The following is a 21,653-nucleotide window of genomic DNA, read 5'->3' as shown; positions in this document are numbered from 1 at the left end:
AACTGTTTTGTTTTATATGCTCATAAGAAGAATCAATTATAGCTCCAGAATTACTCAAAAGTAAAACATATCACACATTATTATGTTAGTTTTAATATAAAAAAAAAAGAAATCAATGAAATTTCTCTGGCATTTCTTTCTTTTTGCTGTATCAAAACCGTACCATGAATTTTGTGAACCGTTACACCCCTATATATATATATATATATATATTAGTGCTGGGAAAAAAATTAATTGCATCCAAAATAAAAGTTTGTGTTTGCATAATATATGTGTGTGAACTGTGTATAATTATTTTGTATATAAATACACGCATATGCATGTATTAATTATTTTTTTTGCATGTATATATACATTTATACATAATTTATATTATATATAAATATAAATAATTGATATATAAATAAGTAAAAATATTAAATATATACATGCATATGTGTGTATTTATATACAAAATAATTATACACAGTACACACATATATATTATGCAAACACAAACTTTTATTTTGGATGCGATTAATTTTTTTCCCAGCACTAATATATATTTATATATATGGGGGGGGGGTCACGGATTGTCAAATACGTACATAGGGGGGGCCCCAAGGAAAAAGGTTGGGAACCACTGGTCTATGCCATTTAGAAGTGGGACACTTACCACAGGGCCGGAACGTCCGGTCAATCCCATTGGACCAGGTGCTCCCCTCATAGTCAACTGCAGCAACAAAACAAATGGTCAAAAAATAAAGTTTGCAAACCTGACATTAACTGCAGCAGAGTAAATAAGTGTCACTGGCGACTGGTACATTTCCATGTACCATACAGTGTTATGAGAACTTGTCTTTGTTTTAACAATCCATTTAAACTTACTAACATACATTATCTGCACCTAACACACTTATTTCATTCAAACATTCAGGGCAACATGAACAAGGGTACACACCTGGGCCTGGGCAAGGATGGCTTGGGCCTGAGCTTCTTGTGCCGTCACCACTGGACCTTTTGAAGCTTCTCCACCAGCACGGAACTGTCAGAGAAACATTCACAAACACAGAAATCACAAATTTATTTCAGTATTTTTACCACATGCTGGAATTTAGAGTGGCCACTGGAGTCACTACGACATAAAACTGCTGTAACAGTCTTTTCATTATGGGTTTGCATCTGGGCTCCAAAATGCCAGTTTGTGCAGAGTTAATGTAGACTGTTTGATGTAGCGTGAGTGCAGTGGGGTTACAGGGTGGGGTCAGGACATGTCGCAGCTGTAACAATTCATAACCTACTTGGACGTTCACAATGATAGTAATTTGTCTGATGTTAGAGGAAGTGGCCATTTGTAACTGATTTTGAGATAAGTTTGGCGGTTTCTCTAAGAATGCGGGCTGGAAAATCATGTCCTTAATCAGAATCAGTGGAAATGTATGGGTTGGATGAACTTACCGGCAACATGAGAATGGTGCCAGAGGGCCCTGGAGCTCCATCTGCGCCTGGCAAACCAGGACGACCAGGAGGGCCCTGAGAGAAGAAGAGAGAAGGAGAAAAGAATTAGGGAGAACTGAAGGAAGTGTGTGGGAAATGAATGTGTAAATCGCTGTACAAAAAAGAAAACTAAAGTCAGGGAAAGAGATTGTTTCTTTAAAGTTTAAACTACAACAATCCACTCATGATCAAAGAAAAAGAACTGTAGGATTGTTTTAAATAGTCAGTTAAGTCACCAAAACCTACTCAAAATCCCTAAACCGTTTACGAAAACAAAAGTTGACTAAATTGTTTTGAGAAAAATCCTGAGGCAAATTGCACCTAAACTGCAGGAGATTTCCACAGTGCTCCTTAGACCCGAAATCAAATATAGCTAATGTGCTAAAGCCCATCAGTATTCCATAATAATACACTTAGGTTTATTTCGCTTTATAATTATACAGATGTTTATGCATGTTTTGTGTTGTTTATAGTTCCTTTCATTGCACTGTTTATTTGTGTGTGCGCTCGTAATGAAACTGACACCCCACAAGAAAAGCGGCAAGGACTATAACACATGCACACATATAATATAGTTCTGCTAGGGTAGTTTTGGGAAGAGATTTTAGCAGGCATGTCACGCTCCTCTTGTAGATTGCTCACTTCAAATTGTTCCCATATGACAGTGTAATTGTGTGAGTGCATGTGTGAGTGTTTTAAGGCTGGGCAAATGTCCTTTCTATGCAACATATACACTGACACCACATGTGCTTCTGTATATAAATCAGTGAGGATGTGCTGTGTGAAAGGGTCAGGCTATCAAGGGAAGCGGCCATCGTTGTTAATTAGGCATTTTCAGTTACAGATTTTGTCCTTTTATGAGGAGGAACTGATGGACATCAAGGCGAGAGGGAAATCACTTCCCCTCACAGACAAAAAGCCCTTTGTGCTGGTAGACATAGGTCATTAATGGTGGGAGTGCGCTCCGTTTCCCAGAATGCACTACAAAGGTTAACTTTGCGGGAGGTGAAGAAGCAGCGGCCAAGCTGCACCACCGTAAAGAGGAAAAAAAAATCTAGCTGTTTGTTAATTTGTGATCAGCTTTTCTCGGTGCAATAATCAACATAGTGCATTTACTATTCTGAAAATGGGTGCCAACAGAACCAGACATAAGTGTCTATGGGAGAATGATGGTGTGTTAAATGTGTGTGAGAGGTTATAATGTTTGCTGTTCCAGTGGAAGTGTTATTAGAGTGAAGATTTATAGGCAGGTCTGGTTTAATTATGGCCTCCGAGGATTTTTTTAATACAGGATTGTAAAAGTGCTGACATTACTATCTATAACTGGTATATATTTATAGATATCTAAGATATCTTAACACAACAAATAGGATTAAGAGGTAAGAAACCTAGATGAGGGACGATATCCTGGAAAATGGCAACTTACTCTTTCACCAGGATCTCCATGGAGGCCCGATGAGCCTTGTATACCTGGAGTGCCGGGGAGACCCTGAAAAAAAGACAAGCAAAACATCCAAGGCAATGCAACAAAGAAAGAAACACTTGCGTTAACTCTATGCTGATATTTTCCATAAAGATATGTTTTCCTATTGAGTTTCGTGTGCGGTACAAGGGGATACTCACAGGGGGACCTGGTGGTCCTGGGGGTCCCTCTACCAGCATCCCCTGAAAATAATTAAATGGGAGAGAAAAATAAAAACATGAGTTCTGTAGCATGCTGGGCAGGCTGTAAATCTCACAGTAGGAGAAGCACAGAAATAAAAAGAAAATCAGTGAAGTACGAAGAGGATCCCAAATGATGTGATTCTTTTAGTCCAACTGAACCAATCGCCTATTTCACTATTCAAGAAAAGTGAATAATGCAACTGCTGTCAGATTCAGATGAATAATACATTGACATTTGAGAGCATTAATGTAAGAATCCTTTTTCCTGGACTGCTTCCATCTTCCCTTTGCCATATAACTGTTCAAAGAGTAATTAGGTGGGAGGAAGGAGAACATTGGAATATTACAGCTCCCAAATGTAGGATGCATTACATTTGTCAAAAGTGATAGTAAAGACTTTCACAGTGTTTTTAAAAAGAAAAAATTTAAGCAAAAAAAAAGTTTCCATGGTTTCCACAAAATCCTAAGCAACCGCTATTTGCAGCATTGATAATGATAAGAACTTATTATTGAGCACCAAATCAACATTTTAGAATTAGATTTCTCTCATGTGACTCTGAACACTGGAGTATTCAAATATATTAAAATAGAAAACAGTTATTTTAAATTGTAATAATATTTCACAATAATACTGTTTGTACTGTATTTTTGATCAAATAAATACAGCCTTGATGAGCCTAAGAGACTTACATAAACATTTAAAAACCCTCTCAACTTTAGATTTATATAGAGAAGTTAGCAGCCTGGCATATTCTGAACTGACACACTATTGAAAAAAATATGATCCATAATTTATTAGCAGCTGCATTTCATTTGGTACTAATAAAAGCTTCATGCAGAGAGTTTACCAACCGGCTCAATGACTGCAGGATCACCCTTTTGCCCCTTTTCACCGCCATAGCCATCACCAACCTACAACAGAAGCCAAACAAACTGAGATTTAATGACAGAGGAAGTACTACTCCTGTAGACCAAACAACTGTAAAACAGCACATTAAGCACTACAAGTGGTGAACATATTCAGTGATTACTGTGAGGATGATTAGAAATGAAGTGTGCTCCATCAATGCCCACGGGGAAAGTCATTTGACAATATTTATACAATCATTTAACTGTAGTATTAAGTATTAAGTTCAGCCCATTGTTGTGTGCATGTGTGTTTTGTATTTGTGGACCAGAATGATATATCTCTCCAGGAATGAAGAAAAGGAGCACAAAGCCACCGTGTTAAGTATGTGCTTGTGTGTAATTGTCTGTGTCAACGAGTGCTTGTGTTGAATTGCGAAAATAAGTCACAAGCTATAACAGTTCAAGACTGCAATCACACAGCTAACATTTCATTTCCTGTCTCCCACACACCACAAGCAAAACAGCAACATTTGTGAGACTTTCATGTGCTGCTATGTCAGCAGACATACTGAAACACAGTAAGGAAAATAGACATTACATTAGTACAGTATTCCTAGAAATTATGAGCATTAGAATTACAGTAAAAAAAAAAAAAAACATCCTTGACGATATCTTGCAACACAATTGACTTGTTTCCAACGTAAAAATGGAGAAGTCAACTCACATTGCTCTCCGTGACCTGTGTTTCAGCAGGTCGGCCCGGTCCAAACTCGCTATCGTAGGTCGATCCAGTGGGATTTGCTCCATTAGTATTGTAGTCGTAGAATGGATCGTCATAAATGCTGGGGTCTAACTCTTTTGCATCAGATTCATTAATGTCGTATTCCTTAAAGTACTGTTTCTCTTCTCCATCAGTGCTTTCAGACTCGACGATGTCCACATTCTCACTGGTGGCAACGGTGGGATCCACTCCAACTTCTTCTATCCCTGTAATGTAGTCGTCTACTATTTCTTCTTTTGGCAATGGATTCTGGCCAGCCCGGGGAGGCAGGAGGTCAGAGAATGAAGTTAACGGGGAGGTTAGTCAATGCAGACACTTAATTAAACTAATTAACTCATTTAATGAGGTTCTACAGGTGAAATTACAATTGCAGTAGCAAAGCATCATTTTAAATTGGATCATTTTAGACATGATTAATATCCATTACATATTACGTACATATTAATACCTATTTATAATGTGTGTGTTTGTGTGTGTGTGTGTGTGTGTATAAGTATATTAGTATATATTGAAAGTGTCAAAAAGTGTTCAAATACTTTTTGGGGCAACTTTATGTGAAAAACTAATAACATTCGATTGTTTTACCATTGCTTTTCCAGAAACTAAAGCTTATCATGAAATGATCGTCCACAAATCTTAATCTGTTTGGTTAATAAAATGACAAAACACAACAAACTTGCATGTCTCATGTCATTATTTTTTTCTCTTTTACTGGAAAACTATTTTGGCTTTAAGTCTGACAGCTTTCCTCACCCAGGGGCCTTTATGCAGTGAACAAAAGCATTCAAGAATTATCTAGTTAATCCCAGCCTTTGTATAATTTACCAGGAGTGCTTTATGAGGCCGTGTCAGCCCATTTAGGTGTATCATTTGAAGCAGACATTTGGCCAACATTAAATGCAAGACATACTGTTCTAGTTAAAGCTGAATGTTCCTCATTTAGACTTTGTGTGATGTCTTAGAACAAACTTTTGAAATAACATAAATAAGGAAAATGCAATGATTTAGCTGCTTTCAGCTGAGTGTAAACTGTTAAATGGAAAGCGGGGTTTTATTTGACTTTTACCCATAAAAATCAGACTGAGGTAGAGTTGGCACCTCAAATATGGATACATTTATGCTTTTCTCTTATAGCTTAGTAATAACATGATCTAAAATATAGCAATCAGAAAATAAGAAAATAATAATTTTATAAAGTTAGGAAAAACTGATTTAATTGGCCAAAAGAAGGCTATTTGAATAGAATCCAACTTAAAATGGACCATGGGAAATTAAACGTAGGATAATGCAGATCTTTACCTCATTGGCTGGAACGGAAACAGAAGGGGCTTCAGGGCCATAGTCCTGCTCAACATAGTAGTCTCCAGTTTCAACAGCGCTGGGCTATGAGTAAACGTCACACAACAGATTCACATCAATCAGAATGAAGAACAAATGTATCTAATCTTGAGATGTGAATGTGAATGTATTTAACATAACAGATTGTTTAAAATCACTGAAAGAAAGAAAACTGTCTACCAAATCAAAATAATAAATAAATCAGTGTAACATTTATCATCAGAAATTGATATGGGATAAATTGATTTGCACAGTTTGTATAATATGCAAAGAAAGAAAGAAAGAAAGAAAGAAAGAAAGAAAGAAAGAAAGAAAGAAAGAAAGAAAGAAAGAAAGAAAGAAAGAAAAAGAACTGCTACATTTATTTAGTCCCTATGACATTGGAATTATTTTTTGATGAACACAATATGAAAAACTGCATACATTTTCTCAAAATCTGCAGATCTAGCTAAAAGTTACATTTAGACACTGTAGCTGAATTAAAGTGATGCCACATGAGGAGAGAGCAAGGTAAAGTTACTGAGAGTAACAGAACAGTGGAGTGTGAGAGTTGGGTAATAAGTCAGAGACCACAAAGCGTGGAAGTGGGTGGGGCTGAAGAAAACCCCCCAGTGATTGACAGGCGCCTGGGCCATACAGAGCAAGAGTTGTTTACCTTCTCAGTACCGACATTGTCAGTGGGATTTCCAGTGGCAGTCACTTCTTCTGTGTAGTCATAGAACTCATTATAATCTGTGTATTCAGTATTGTACTGGGAGAGAGATGGATGCATGTTAGAAAGAAAGACTTGAATTCAAAGCCCTTCACAGTATTCAGTATAGAGTCCTCAAAACATATTTGAACACACTTTGAATAGCTGATATCCCAAAAAAGAAAAGAAAAAGGCAAACTTAATAGATGATTAAGAATATTACAATACAACATGTTAAGAATTTGAATCATGCTAAATGCACTTGTCTATACCATTAACATGATGGGTGACTGGTGAACTACAAAACCTTTTTGTAGTTCAAATATTTTAAAACTTTAATTTCTTTGACCTTCTCATATAGATAATCAAATCAGTAATGTCAAAAGGCATAGTTTGATTAGATTTCTTTACATGACATTTAAAGAGCAAGTTATTTATCCAACTGTTGTAACATTTGACAGGTGTTTTCAAAGCATTCAAACCATTTTATGTTACAAAAACACAGATTAAATTAACTGATCCGAACTGGGCCTTATTCATGAAACATGAGCAGAATTAATTATGTAATTCTGTAATTATGCAAATGAATGTAAATTAATTTGCATGTATCCAATCACATTCAGTTCGATAATTTGAATACAATCATGTCTCATGAATAAGGTCCAGTGATGAAGTTCACTATGGTGTAACCCTCCAATGCCATCCCTACTGGAGATTTTTAACAGATAAAAAGCATTAACACTGTGCCTAAAATAAGCAATGAGTAACAGCACCATTTAATTAGTGAAAAGAGACATAAGTAAACAGTACAACGTATTCTTGTCACCAGTGAAAATACTCAAGAAGTCAAGAAAATTCAACCTCTATAAAACATAAAAATGCACTTCAAATGTCAGAGTATGTGAGTATGTGATAGTGAAAATGATAAAAAAAAAAGAAACTTAAAAAAAAAAAGGAGTCTTACAGAGTATTAAAAGAAAATCAAAAAGACTGCAACATGCCTGCTAATGCTCTATTTTATCATATAATTTTGAGCCACCTGCCTTATCAGTCCACTGGCACACTAGTTAAATGTTCAACATCCAAAGAAGGTAATTATTGATAATTACCATTAAACAAACAAGCAAACAAGCAAATAAAAACAAGTAATCATTATACTAACATTATACTTTTAACAATTGCCAAGGAACATAAAAACTTGGCACGTTGATGCAGAATGTTCAGTAATACCAACATTAAATGAATGCCGCGATTAATGTGAAAGACCTACAGTATGCTGGTTTAAAATATTTCATTTTAGTGTGAAAAGTTAAATAGAGCACATGCATTCACAGAGTATGTGACACATGCCATTTTCCAGTGTATTATTATTTTATTGGCTAATTCTACTTCTAATGAAGTGTACTAATTAAATGTACTACTCCCAAGCGCACAAACAGTTTTTGAAAATTATAACTCTTATATAGCAGTCAGTTTAACAGTTCAACAAAGAGCTATTGTTAAGTCTTTCCCAATAATTAAATGACTTTCATAAATGAGCATTCATAAACATACGCTTCCAATCCTCAGTTTGTTGTCTTCTCTAGTTGTAATAAGGTCCATGAACATAAGGTGAGGTATAGCAGATTAAATTAAAACAGAAAGGAATGAATTTAAATCCCAATGCATCATCTGAGCTGATAACAGAGAAAAAAAAAACTGAGGCGTGGTGGACTGGCTGAATTCCACTGGATGGAGAAGAGAAGCGAAAGGAAGAAATATCCAGCTGCAAATCGATATTAAAGGGTTTTTGGACCATGCCATGGCTGTAACCAGTGAGCTGAATGAAAGGCATAAATATCATCCTGGGCCATTACAAAAAAAAAACATCCCCGTTTCCCACGCGCGTCTTAAAGCATTTGGTACGGCGCAGGGGAGCTCCTTGCAGGGGAAAAGAATGGGCCTCTGCTCTTCTTAATAGATATAGATATTAAGTTGCTGATGCTGGACTGAGTTACAGTACTAGTAAGTTAGCATTGACTACATATCATCTGACTATATAGTTAAGTCATTTGTTTTTACCACTATGCATTATCACTGTAGCTGATTTGTCCATTGGTTTTGCTCTGGCGTCTTCCGTGATACTGTATGTGAAGCTACATTTTCCATCCCCTGTTGTAGTGTGGTTCTCAATACCCCAAGCAGCCGTTACAGTGATTTATCATCATGTTACAATCAGGAGGTCTTTAATGGCGGAAAGACATAACTTCATTTTTCCAGGTATTCCAGATTTAGCTGTGGAGGGAGAAACTAGGCTTTCCCAGTAAGCATGCAGGAGTAATTACAGAAAAATATATTTCCACGCCACTCACAAGCGGGCTCAGATTCTGTGGTGGGGGAAAAATAGTTTCCACCGTGAGCTCATTGGTTATTTAATGAAATATTATTGGAAAACATCGACATTGAAAAAGCTTAATGTCGAAAACCCGACAAACCGCACTGTGTAAATTTGGGATTAGCAGAAGAGTTTAATCCCTCTAGATCACACTTGTGATTCACAATAGATTCAGCAAGGACAGTCTGTACAGACATGGTGCTCTAATAAAACATTCTGTACCACAATAATAGACTAAATAATAGGGGTGAAAATTTACATTATTATTATTATTTTTTTTTTTGATTACTCTTACATAGGGGTAGGCAAGTCTGGCCCTAGAGAGCCACAGTCACTAATCAAACACACTTGAACAAGCTCATCAATGTCTTCAGGATTACTATAAGGCTACAGGCAGGTGAGGGTTTTTTTTTTCAGGGTTGGAGCTGAACTCTGCAGGACTGCTGCTTTCTAGGACCGAACTTGCCTACCCCTGCTCTAACACATAAAACATTGAAATAGTAACTTTAGAATGACAAATATGTGAATATATGTAAAAGGTATTAAATTATTTACAAATGTAACTAAAATATATGTGATGTGATCTGGGAAAATCCAGTTAATCCTTCACTATTTTTGTCAGAATTAGGGTTTAATTTGATTATTATTCTATATCATCTTGTCTATCATCTAGGAAAATATCTTGGCAAATTTCACTTGTTTAGTGCAGAAAAATGGTGATTTATTGCAGCAAGCAGAAAAGACTGTATTTCTCTCATGTTGAGAACATGCTGTAGAGGTGCTGTCTCTTAACACCACAAAAACTGTTAACCTATCAAAATAAACCACGTAACATATTATAAAGTTGGATCAATGCACATTTCTCGTCATTCCTGTGTAAACTACAGCATTTTTTTTTTTTTTATTTATGTTTTAATATCGTGAGATGGCAAAGCGCAAGAAAACAATGCAGTCTAAAGCTTCTCACTTAGACAATCTTGCTCGTCTCAGTCTGCTCATGTCTGGTGATGTCAGTGCCCTAAAAAATCATTAAGTAGAAGTTAAACCCATCTCACTTTAAACCCGTTTTTCTCAAAATTCCATTTCGGTAAATATAAACTATTAAAAAAAATAGCTATCAGACAACTTCAGACAGCCATAACTTATGTTGTTAAGGTAACATTTCACCATTTGTTGGGTTTTCCTAGATCGCATCACATATTTGTAAATATATGGTGACCTTCCCCCACCTTGCCATCAACTATTCACAGCGCCACCTAGTGCATTTATTTGCAACATTCATATAAAGATGAGAATTTCATTGTGAAAGTATATACATGCAGTCTTTCTGGATACGAATAGAGCTCGAGTAGCATTTTTATTAGACTAGTTGTTGCAGAACCAAAACCCAACTAGGCGACTACTCGCACATACCCCTACTAAACACTGATGGATGATTTATATTTGGTAATGTTTTTGGAACCAGGCCTAAGAAAACCACAGAAAGAAGATGTGGGTGTAGGCCGTATATAATCCATTAATGCATCATCAAACAAACACAGACACAGCACACTCGTCTGGGTCAGATCCAGACATTTACTGACCTCTTCCTCAGGTTCCTGGGCCTGTGGGGTCTCCTGATGGGGGGTTTCACAGTCAGGGCTGTAGTGTTCACAGTAGTCGTAAGCTGCACGAGGGTCTGCCACCAAAAGCAGCTGCTGGATGTCCCCCTGAATGACATCACAGAGACATTTATCAGAAATATACTGTGTATCTATACATAAAAATTATATATGCCGATTTTAGATAGATATGTATATAGACAGACAGATACAGTAGGTACTGTAGGTAGATGGATGACAGACAGACAGACAGAGAAGAAATACTGTATCATGAGTACTAATCTGCCACATAACAATGAGCAGTTGCACACTGTAGAATCCATCTTTTGATATTGTACTAAATGTACTAGAGAACAATACCCGTGATTACATCGAAAGTAGTTGTGGGGCATTGAGCATTAGCCTCTTTCTGCTGTGAGCTCCTTTCCCAGCCTCTCAATATTTGCTCTGACAGGAAGAAGGCAGACACGCCAATCAGGTGAAATTTCAAGGAAGAATGAAAGCACCTGGTTCAGTGCTGAGCGAGCAGATGTCAAAACGGCTACTAATTTGTGACCCATTCAGAAAGCACTATTGTGCTCAATGGTGAATCACATTTCACAGAGCTGTCCTACGCTGACGAGTGAGGTATGGCAAGAAAAATAACCATCACCCGCACTGATCAGAAAAATCTGATGCCATCTGTTTCTCATGAAAATTTCAGGAAAGGAAATAAGATCCCTTCTCCCACCTTGACACAAAGACCAAACAGCTCAGCGAACACAAGCAGAACCCAAGGAATTCTTCAAGCAGGAACTGTTTGACTCTGCTGAGAATGTAAACTACTGCTGGGGAAACCGCAGAGTACCTCAGCTGACCCACACAGACTCGGACTTGACGTGCTAAAGCCTGATATAATGCATCGTAAATAGATAAATAAGTCAAAGGTGGGTGTAAATAAACATAAAAAAAAATTCCTTGATTTGATTGGTGTGTAAAGTCGAGGCAAGCGGGGTGGCCTGGGGAGGAGAATACTAACATGCAGACAACATTAAATTACAGGGTTTACATCTGTAGGAGCTTAAGGCGCTGGAAGACATTTTATGGTACCAAAATGATGCTTCCTGCAAGCACGAACAATAAATCCTTGTACACAATGGAGAGCTCTGATATCCCTCTTTACAACAAACATCTCACGATTAGGAACATATTTAGGAGGCAAATGCATTTTTAATGCAACTTTATATTTGAAAATGTAAAAAAAAAAAAACTGCTGTATCACATAAACATGTGGTTTCCTGTATTAACTAAAAGACTATTATATCATGATTGTACTAAATAATTAATATATAATTTATTTGTTTGCTGATGGCAGTTGAAAGTTCTGTTAAAAAGATGAAAATAGGGCTGTCATCATTAAATAGCTAGAATTTATTACATGATTTCTGACTTCTAATGATTTTTTATCTATTTTCCAGCCCCCAATTTTATTCTATTCTAGTGGAGTTTGACCAACACACTGATTTTCAGTGACCCAATTCAAACATAGTCAGACAAACCATTCACACACACACACACACACACCTGATCTAGTTTAACATTAATTCAAAAAATGTGCTGGCCCACTACTGACATCCATCTCTGGTCAAACACATCTCTCTTTTCAGTTTATTCCTAGTCTGAGTCCCATCCAATGACTCTCCATCATTGGATGAGAGTTGTAAGCGTCTGGAACATCTTCTTCCTCACTATTGAGACCATAGGTTATATGAAAGCATGGCTCTGAACTAAACACTGATGGAAACAGGGAGATATAAATCTAGTTTGAATACTTGAGCACCCATTTGAGATTGCCCTGTATTACAATGTCTCCTAAATACGGTGTTAATTCATAACAGACACATTCTTTTCAAAGAAAAGAACTCCTAGTACAGCACAGTGAGCTCATTTAAAAAATGGGCCAAAAAACTTACAACAACAGATCAGTATCAAAATCCCCACCACCAGCTACTTGTTCTGCATCACTAGACCACTTCAAATCACTGAATGTATTAGTTACATCATGCCCTATTAAGTCCGTTGAGGGTCAGAGTTTAAAAAACACACTCAAATCGCCAGAAACTAAATACAATCCAGGCTACAGATGTCAGAAGTGCCAGCACTGTTAACGTTTTATTATTTTAAAGATGCAATGATTCCATTGCAATGGTACCAGGTATCAACTCAATCTCAATACCCAAATGCTGTCTGGCAAGCAGGCAGACACTTTAAAATGACCAGCTAAAAAAATAAATAATAATAATTAAATACATTTACAATTGTCTATAACTGTCCACATGGACAAAAAATAAATTAAAAAATTCTTAACCAACACATTCTCAAAACCTTTCCTTTAATTATGACGGCAACCTGTGGCATTTGTTTATCCTGCTGCGGTAATAATACTATTCTCAAGCATGCTGCAGGGCAAATTGATATAAAACCGCTCAGATCCCTTCAGCCTAATGACCAGCACTATCGCTGTACATACAAGACTTTAATGGCTTAACCGAGCTAAAAACTGGGCTTGTACAAAAAGATCACCTTAAAGATCTAAACTGAAGCCTGCAATGTTTTTTGCATTTCAGCAGATAGTGACAGTGATAAAGTAGTGACAGATCATTACTTTCATTTACATGTAACAGGTAAAAATGTAAGGCAGTACTTGGTTCTATTGATGGATGGATGTTGCTCGTTCATAGTACAAGCAATAACATGCATATAGAAATTAGATGGATTACTGGGTTTCTAGTGAAGATGATAAAATCTACAAATAGTGTGCTGAAAGAACAAGACTTAAAAGTGAATCTCAGTGGCAGATGGACAAAACTTAATGGAGTAACTCTGTGAAATGAGTTTAACACATGACATCCACCCATTTTTATCATCGTCCTTACCTGATGAAGTGTTAATGACGTATTCTGCTGAAGACTGTGCAATTTACATGTCAGAGGTCGTCCAGAGAAGAAAGTTTGGTTCATTACGTGTGCACTGAGACTTAACCAGACCAGTGCTTATGATTACCACTGTCAGCACTCTGTAATTATGACTTGAGGAATGCCAGGTATTCCTCCCAGTCCCTATGACCTGCCGTGTGACCTTTCTGTCACAATAGGCAACAGACTGGGAGAGTGAACATTAAAGTCACATGTAAATTGACAATGCAAAGTAGGCTCACATAAAATGTGTATTGGAACAAAACTTGCTGACAACCTCTGGTTTTAATGAACTGACTGACTAGTTACAACACCTAAAATGTATACACTTAGGGTCCTTTCACACAGAATGTGTTTTTGTGTTAAAAAATGTAAAACATGAGATCTAGTCCAGGGTTGTCCAAACATTCATGTTTTACAACGTTGTACATGGTCATACCACTGGAAATTGAGAATCTTTACCAGTGCACAGATTTGTGTACATTATATATTGAATCACAAGCTGAAAAATTAGGGAGCTGATTGAGATGCACCCAAGATCTTCAGTCTGACTACAAACTTTCAGTCAAGTGTGTTGGAGCTGGTTGGAGCTAAACTTCAACCGTGACATTAGCCCTCCAGAAGCAGGATAAGGCACTCCTGTTCTAGTGAAAGTCACAAATAACAGTCAGCCATATTTCAAGGCCTGGAGTCAGCAGTTATCCCTCCTGACACGTTAACCTAGATATTCAGCGAAGAGTTTTGGACAGATTCAGAGGAAAATACAGACTGGAATAATGTCATGAAAATGTAGATTGTTTGAAAAGTGCTTAAACAGCAACTGAATGTCAAATGCAGGAAACGTGGAGTATCTAATGCACCCTAGAATTTTTTTTATGAAATACAGACAGTCTCTGTGGCAAGATGTGGGGAAAAAGCTTTGTTTTAAGCGCAGGGAGACATATTCTATGCACACTTTGAATAACACTAGTGTACTAAGGCAAAAAAAAATAAAATCCAATGATGGTGTAAGCTTTAATACACCCCACTCCCGACTTATTTGTCCCATTCCAGAGCAGTCCTCCAAACAGCAGCCGCTACATAGCATTGAAGCTAGCCTCAAATGTTACCTTATCACTCTACTGGGAGCCGTTAAACAGTAAAATATGTTTCACAGCAGTGAGCAGGACACAAGCGGAGGCCAGTCAGGGAGAGGAGGATACAGAGATTTTAAAAAAGAGGGAGAAATTAATGGCCAAATGCATAACAGTATACAGTAACATCTTTGAGGAAACAACAGCCTATGTGACCAGTATGTCCACAGGTAATCTGATGACAGTACACTCTTAGAAAGAAAGGAACAAATGTTGTCACTGGGGTGGTACCTTTACTAACTAGGAACTAATATGTACACTTCACATACAAGTGCATACCTTAAAGAGATCAATATGGAACCTTTAGGTAAGAAGGTGCAGCTTTTGAAAAGATACCACCTCATTGACAGCTTTCTTTTTTTTTTCTGACAGTGTAGAAGTCCAGTCCGGTTTTACACCTGTTAAACAATTTAAAATAGGATATCTTAAGATAGATAAGATAGATGCTCTGTTCACAAGTGAGGCAAACTACACTGTGAATAATAATAAAAATAATAATAATAATAATAATAATAATAATAATAATTATTATTATTATTATTATTTCAAAGTTTTGAATGAAAAAGATTATCGTAAGAAAATTGTATTTCAGTCTACTTTAAAATGTCATGTTTGATTTAGTGTTATTTGCAGTTTCTTCAGGTTTATTTGTTCAATTTAATAGCAGTTGGGAAATTGGGAAAGCTAATTCTACACCAGTTTTTTCAGTGTATTCTTTAAAAAAATAAAAAAATAAAATAAATGAATTGCATATAACATTATTTTACGAAAGCAAAACATTATGGTAGTAATGAATTTCATTTGTTTCAGGTTGTTAGATCAACAAAACCTTAACTGATTGTAAAAAGTTCTTTTGAGTAGCTTCTAACTTGCATGCTTATTTGTTTTTCCCGTTGAACACAAAAAGTTATTAAAGCATCTTCACACAGAAAGAGAAGTGCACAAAAGGTTATTTCAAGTTGTACCTATTAAAAGTTTTGTCATAAAACACCAAGCTGAAGACAATCTCTTGCCGTTATGAATCTTGGCCAAGTTATTGCACACTCTGATCATATTTTCCCCTCATTTGAAGTGTTAAGTTAACACCTGCTTATGCGATCTGCAAAGACTAGAAACACAGATGCTTGAGCATGAGGTATGGTGCTATATCAGACCTAGTAGCTCATCTCCAATGACGGACACAGCTATCTCACAAAAAAATGTGGGTTTACATTTGTTTGCAACTGAAATGTGTATCTGCACCACCAAAACAGAATTGCAAAAAGAATGACTGCTGTCAAGGTTTATTGAACAATCAGCCTACAAGTTGTTTACTCATCGTCTGGGTCACTAATGGGTACAAGTACAAAGATCAGTACTACATAGCAACTATACACAAGCATCTCAGATATGGTCCTCAATTGTAAAACGGTTCAATAAAAAAGAAGCTATTATATAATGCAATTTGCTTTTTATACAGAGAATTTCCAATTACTTTCAATGAAAATAGTTCCAAACAAAGCCAAACTAGAAATTGTTGTTTCTTTGAACAACACACCAGTGCTGGTGTTTAGAGTGAATCAGGTTTTTTTTTCTCTTATGATTGATTCATTGATTCACTCTTAAAAGACAGTATTTTTACACCACCACCTATTGGTGTAACAATGTAACCTGCAAAAAGAGATGGTTCAAGGGTGTTATGAACAAACAAATGGGAAAAAACTCCACGTGTTATGCTGTGACAAAAACACATTTATTTCAACAAGATGATCACACTTCTTTAAAATCTCAAAGATGAAACACCCAGTTATTCAGCTTGATTTTTTTCCATCCACTCAATGTCTAACACATGTCCTCGAAGGCTAAGCCTGGCTACTTCCTTGGCCAAGAGTGGCAAGATACGTTTCCCAATTCGCCAACAGTCCTTGCAAAGTCATGGGGGGCAGTTGTGGCCTAACGGTTAGAGAGTCTGACTTGTAACTCAAAGGTTGCAGGTTCAAGTTTCAGGTCTGCCAGGAATTATTGGTGGGGAAGTGAATAACCAGTGATCTCTTCCTCCACAGCTGAGGTGAGACCCTTGAGCAAGGCACAGAACCCCCAACTGCTACTCAGGTGCCGCAGCACATGGCTGCCCACTGCCCCGGGTGTGTTTGCTACTGTGTGCACATGGATGGATTAAATGCAGAGCACAAATTCCAAGTATGGGTCGCCACACGTCACTTCAAACATACTACATAACAATCTTGATTACTAATGTAACCTCAGTTCCCTGAGATACAGGAATGAGTACTGCGTCACTAGATGATATAGCTAAAGTATTTTTTTCTCTGATAATGAAAATGCTCTGCCATTGGTTAGTGCAGTGAATAAAAAACAAACCAGTGGCAAGGCTGTGGAGATGCCTATGGCCACGAAGCCCACCAAAGCCCGCCAATATGGGGAGGACCACCTCAGGTTACTTCGACTGTAGTGACGACACTGAGTCATGCAGCTCATTGCCTTGTTCCAAGAAAAACTTATACAGCCTCGGCACACAGGGCCAAGAGTGTACAAGAAGTAAAGCAGTTCTAGCAAGATTGAGTGTGTTAAGACAAAACCCTTCTTAGAGCTAGTCCCGCCTTCTGGCAGGTGCATGCTGACTATGCAGAAAGGACCTTAGCCTGTAAGGCAGGGACATCCAGGTTGAAAAAAAAACTAGCAAACGTGGATGGCGAGGCCCAGCTGGCCGCAGCACAGATTTCTGCGACAGACTAGACAAAGCCCAAGAAGAGGCAACAACTCTGGTGGAGTGGGCTCATATTCCAGTGGAGCATTGCAGTCCCAAGGAAGAATATGCTAGTGTTAATGTGTCAACTATCCACCGGGAAAGTCTCTGCCTCATGACCAGATGACCCTTGGTGCGGGCACTAAAGCTAATAAAGAGCTGCTCCAATTGCCAAAATGAGGCAGAGTGCTCAAGGTAAATCCTCAGCGCCCTGACAGGGCAGAGAAAATTCAACTCTGTGTCCTCCTCCGAGTAAGGAAGCGCAGAGAGTGTAATAAAATGTAGATGTCTTTCCAAAAAAGGGCACTTTACAAACACCAAAGGAGCACATATAAGCAAATATGAAAGAAAGAAAAAAATCTGAATTTTATAATATGCTATGTGTACAGTGCAACAGCAAAGACCCTTTTTATATTTTAGAGAAGTCAAGATGCAATACCGAGCAGGTATTGAAAAACAAACAAACAAACAAAAAACACTAAACCAACCACCTGCTGACTGCATTCAGTATATCTACTACTGCAGAAATATCCATTCATTATTGTAAATGCGTGTGGAAACAATGTGAATGTATGGAAATGTCTGTGCAGTGCATAAATACAATGTGCGAACAGTGTGTCAAGAGCACATATACACAAATTATTATAACGGACTCATGCGTGCTCACTGTATGACACCACCACAATCGCCTTTAGCTTGATTGCAGTCTTCATCCATCAAAACTTTTCTAGCAAGACTGTTTAACCGTAGTTTGCGTCATAGAGCATTGGGATGTGTTGACAATCCGTTCAGCCAGTACTTCACTCAGCATGTGTGATGTGTAAGCTTCGCGTTCTTCAGAGACAATCACAGAATATTACAGATCTCTGCAATCTCTGATGTATGATGCAATGGGACTGATTGTTTGAAAACATTCGCTTCCTGGATCATTGGACTGAAATCTTTTCCGGAGTTTAGCAGCTTAAAATTATCTGATCACAACAGATAAGCAAAATTGGGTTAAAGGGTTATAATAGAAATAGTTCTTCAGTAATTTTGCATTAGATTATTCATTTAGAATTTATCGCATAACGATAACAGTCCTATATGTGTGTGTGTGTGTGTGTGTCTCATATGTATGTAGACTATATTGTAACCTTCACTTCAAGGAGAAAAGTTTATTCAAACACCAATATTCTCAGACTTGCATTTTATGCTTGACTTGACTGAAAACCAGAGAAGTTCATTTCACATTGCTAAAAACCTATAACCAAATCTTTTGAAAGTTAAATGTTTTCATCATAATCACATAATGCATAAAAAGCAACTCTCTTGACTGAAAAATCTGTGCAATATTTACATAGTTTCCAACATTGCGGGTAATCGTACAGTGGATGGAAGAATTCACCGATGTGATGCTAAGCAATTGCTGAAAATGAACCCATTAACTACATTTACCTCTCAGGTTGTATATTTTGCAGGCTCATCAACCCTCTGACTAACACTGGGGCTAGCAGAGAAGAAGAAAGAAATGGGATCAGAATGTCAAAAAATTCCTGTGCGGTACAACATCTCTAACCTGAGGCGAAGATTTAGCATGCTGTTCTTATAAGAAAACATTCCTTCAGCTCACATCAAAGACAGACTCCGCAGATATTGTCTTGCAATCGGGCATGTTGAATTAAACAGGATTGCTGCGTTGCTTCGTACAGCAAAGAGAAATGTGAATGGAATACTTCAAGCTTTAGTAAACTTTGCTTAGTATGTGGGTTACAGTACTGTACTTCCACTGAGGTGTATCTTAATGTGGATGTTTATACTACTCAAGAGAATTAAGTAGCTAAATTTGTCCTTAATTTGTCCTTTTCTTTTTCTATGGGGAATAAAAAATTAATTTAAAAGCAAACAACCACGACTAGCATAATTCTATCAAAAGTCACAACATGTCACCATGTTTATAAGCCATTCCCACTGGCATCAACAGCTTTCCATGTATGAAAAAATGTGCCAAATATGTAGAGTAGATTAACTGTACATATATTGGCTGCAGTGCTTGTTTGTTCAAAAACTCTCTATTAAAAAGTCATCAGCATTTTTTGGTGATTTATGAGCAAATAAAACCTACTGACATGTCGTCATTTGAAAGTGAAATGAAAGGCTCTTGACAAACATTATTTGACTGAGCAGTAAATCAAATCATTTTCCAATTTCCTGCATAGCATCATTCATACAGAGTCGACACACACTACAACAGTTTGAGTATTCTTTGTGGCCAAAAGTAACTAAGCCAAATTTAATTGGCTATACAGTTCCTTCTCTCCAAGTAAAAAAAAAAAAAAATAAGAAAGAAAGAAAAAATGGGACAGAAGTTTTCACTGGGGTGGTACTCTCAAAAGATACTAATGAGTACACGTGGTATTAACATGCACCCTTCAAAGGTAAATGATGTACAAATGTGTACCTTTCGAAAGAGTATCACACAAGTGACACTTTTTTTTTCTGTGTATAATATACACAAAGTGTATAATTGGACTACCAACATAAATAATAATGGGAATGGACTGCATCCATCAGGGTTTTTGTAAAAAAAAAAAAAAAAAAAAACTTGCCTCAAAAACTTCCTCATCCAGGATTCTGGTCCCAAAGACTGTGATGCCATCTGTGTTAATGATTGCGTGGTCACTTCTGCTTAGTGGTTTAGAAATCTTCTTCTTGCAGTCCACAATCATTGTGACAGTCTTCTTTTCGATGCTAATAGCCACACGGTGCCACCTATCGGTTGGGAGGAAATTGTGTGGGAAAGACAGAAGAAAGAAGAAGCATGAAGTTTGTGATTCCTCATATTTGGTTCTTTAAACAGTGAGAACAACAACTGACCACCACTGAAGGAGGATGTATTAGTACAGGATGTTCCTAAATAAATTAATCAATTTTTACGGAAAAGACTCATCCTCTCCATGTGTATTTAAAAAGGCGTTTTACTAAGCATCGCCTCTCATATTGACAACATTATAAATATTTCACTAGCTGGTTTTTGTTTAATACTATGTTTTCTCAAATTGAAAAAAAAAAGGGTTAACATTACATGAATTATGAGAATACAACATTGTTTTATTACATGTAAACCCTAATGTGGTTAATCAAAGGCACAGAAGCTTTCAGGCATTCTTGTTTCTTTTAAAGTAAATGTTTGCTTTGCCAAATTAGTTACATATGACTGCATATTCACAATTTCCCTACTTTAATTATACCTACATAGATAAATAAATGAGTTTGCTGATGGAAAATAGTACCAGTAATAAACACAGTGGACTAAACTATCCACTAGGCAAAATTCATAAGCAAGTTGCATAGCCAATCCAAACATATTCAATGGCCAATTGATGAAAACTATACTACAGCTTGTTCGAAACACACACACACACACACACACACAAATATTACTTCTGAAATTGATGTATTATACTGTGCTTCTCTGAAGAAAAAAAAAAAGTTAAAACTGTTTAGACCAAAAACCTTCACACAAATCACAAATGTACAAATAAAGAGTCAACTTGCTTTCCATCTGCAAGGTTAATGGCACGGAAAAGGGGGTAATCCTCAGGAGCGGGCTTCCCATGCTGATCCTCATACAGGAAGACCGGCGCACGGCCCACCTCCACTCCCAGCTGCTGGATGCCCTGCTCATTGTATACCGACAAAAGGAAGGACTGTACTCCCGCCTTTGGTTTGAAAGTCATACAGATGGAGAAGTCCTGAGGGAATACGCCTCCTGAAGACACAGGAAAGGCATTGTGGGTTAAACATCCGCTGTTATTGATTATTCATACTCTTGTCTTCGTTTCCATAGTGTTGATGAGCTAAGACTATATCATACAGTGTACTGTGATCTAAACACGCCTTGTAATATGAAGTGGCCCTTTACAGCAACCTGTTCTTCACATCGTTTCTAGGGGATGGTTTAATTTTAAGTATAAAATGGTTTGTCTTTTCTGTTGGCACATTAGCTTTACAAGGTGTCAGATGACATAACAGATTCACAATTAAATGGGTTGCATGAGAACTGGAG

At 37.2% G+C, this 21,653-nt stretch overlaps 1 protein-coding gene across 1 annotated transcript in view; it reads right to left on the bottom strand.

Moving 5' to 3' along the window:
• Positions 1–21,653, bottom strand: part of LOC128027184 (collagen alpha-1(XI) chain-like) — a 96,475-nt gene that overhangs the window by 61,931 nt on the left and 12,891 nt on the right. Inside the window, exons 3-14 of the mRNA XM_052614517.1 lie at positions 21,143–21,356; positions 20,194–20,356; positions 10,758–10,883; positions 6,765–6,860; positions 6,071–6,154; positions 4,715–5,020; positions 3,994–4,053; positions 3,100–3,141; positions 2,903–2,965; positions 1,438–1,512; positions 941–1,024; positions 656–712 (exon numbers count right to left, since the gene is read on the bottom strand). Coding sequence (XP_052470477.1) covers positions 656–712; positions 941–1,024; positions 1,438–1,512; positions 2,903–2,965; positions 3,100–3,141; positions 3,994–4,053; positions 4,715–5,020; positions 6,071–6,154; positions 6,765–6,860; positions 10,758–10,883; positions 20,194–20,356; positions 21,143–21,356 — 1,370 coding nt within the window. The remainder of the gene's footprint in view (positions 1–655; positions 713–940; positions 1,025–1,437; positions 1,513–2,902; positions 2,966–3,099; positions 3,142–3,993; positions 4,054–4,714; positions 5,021–6,070; positions 6,155–6,764; positions 6,861–10,757; positions 10,884–20,193; positions 20,357–21,142; positions 21,357–21,653) is intronic.

The sequence above is a fragment of the Carassius gibelio genome, chromosome A2 (assembly GCF_023724105.1).
Source record: "Carassius gibelio isolate Cgi1373 ecotype wild population from Czech Republic chromosome A2, carGib1.2-hapl.c, whole genome shotgun sequence".
Lineage (NCBI taxonomy): Eukaryota > Metazoa > Chordata > Actinopteri > Cypriniformes > Cyprinidae > Carassius > Carassius gibelio.
The sequence above is the reverse complement of the archived record's forward strand: the minus strand, read 5'-3'. Positions and strand labels throughout refer to the sequence as shown.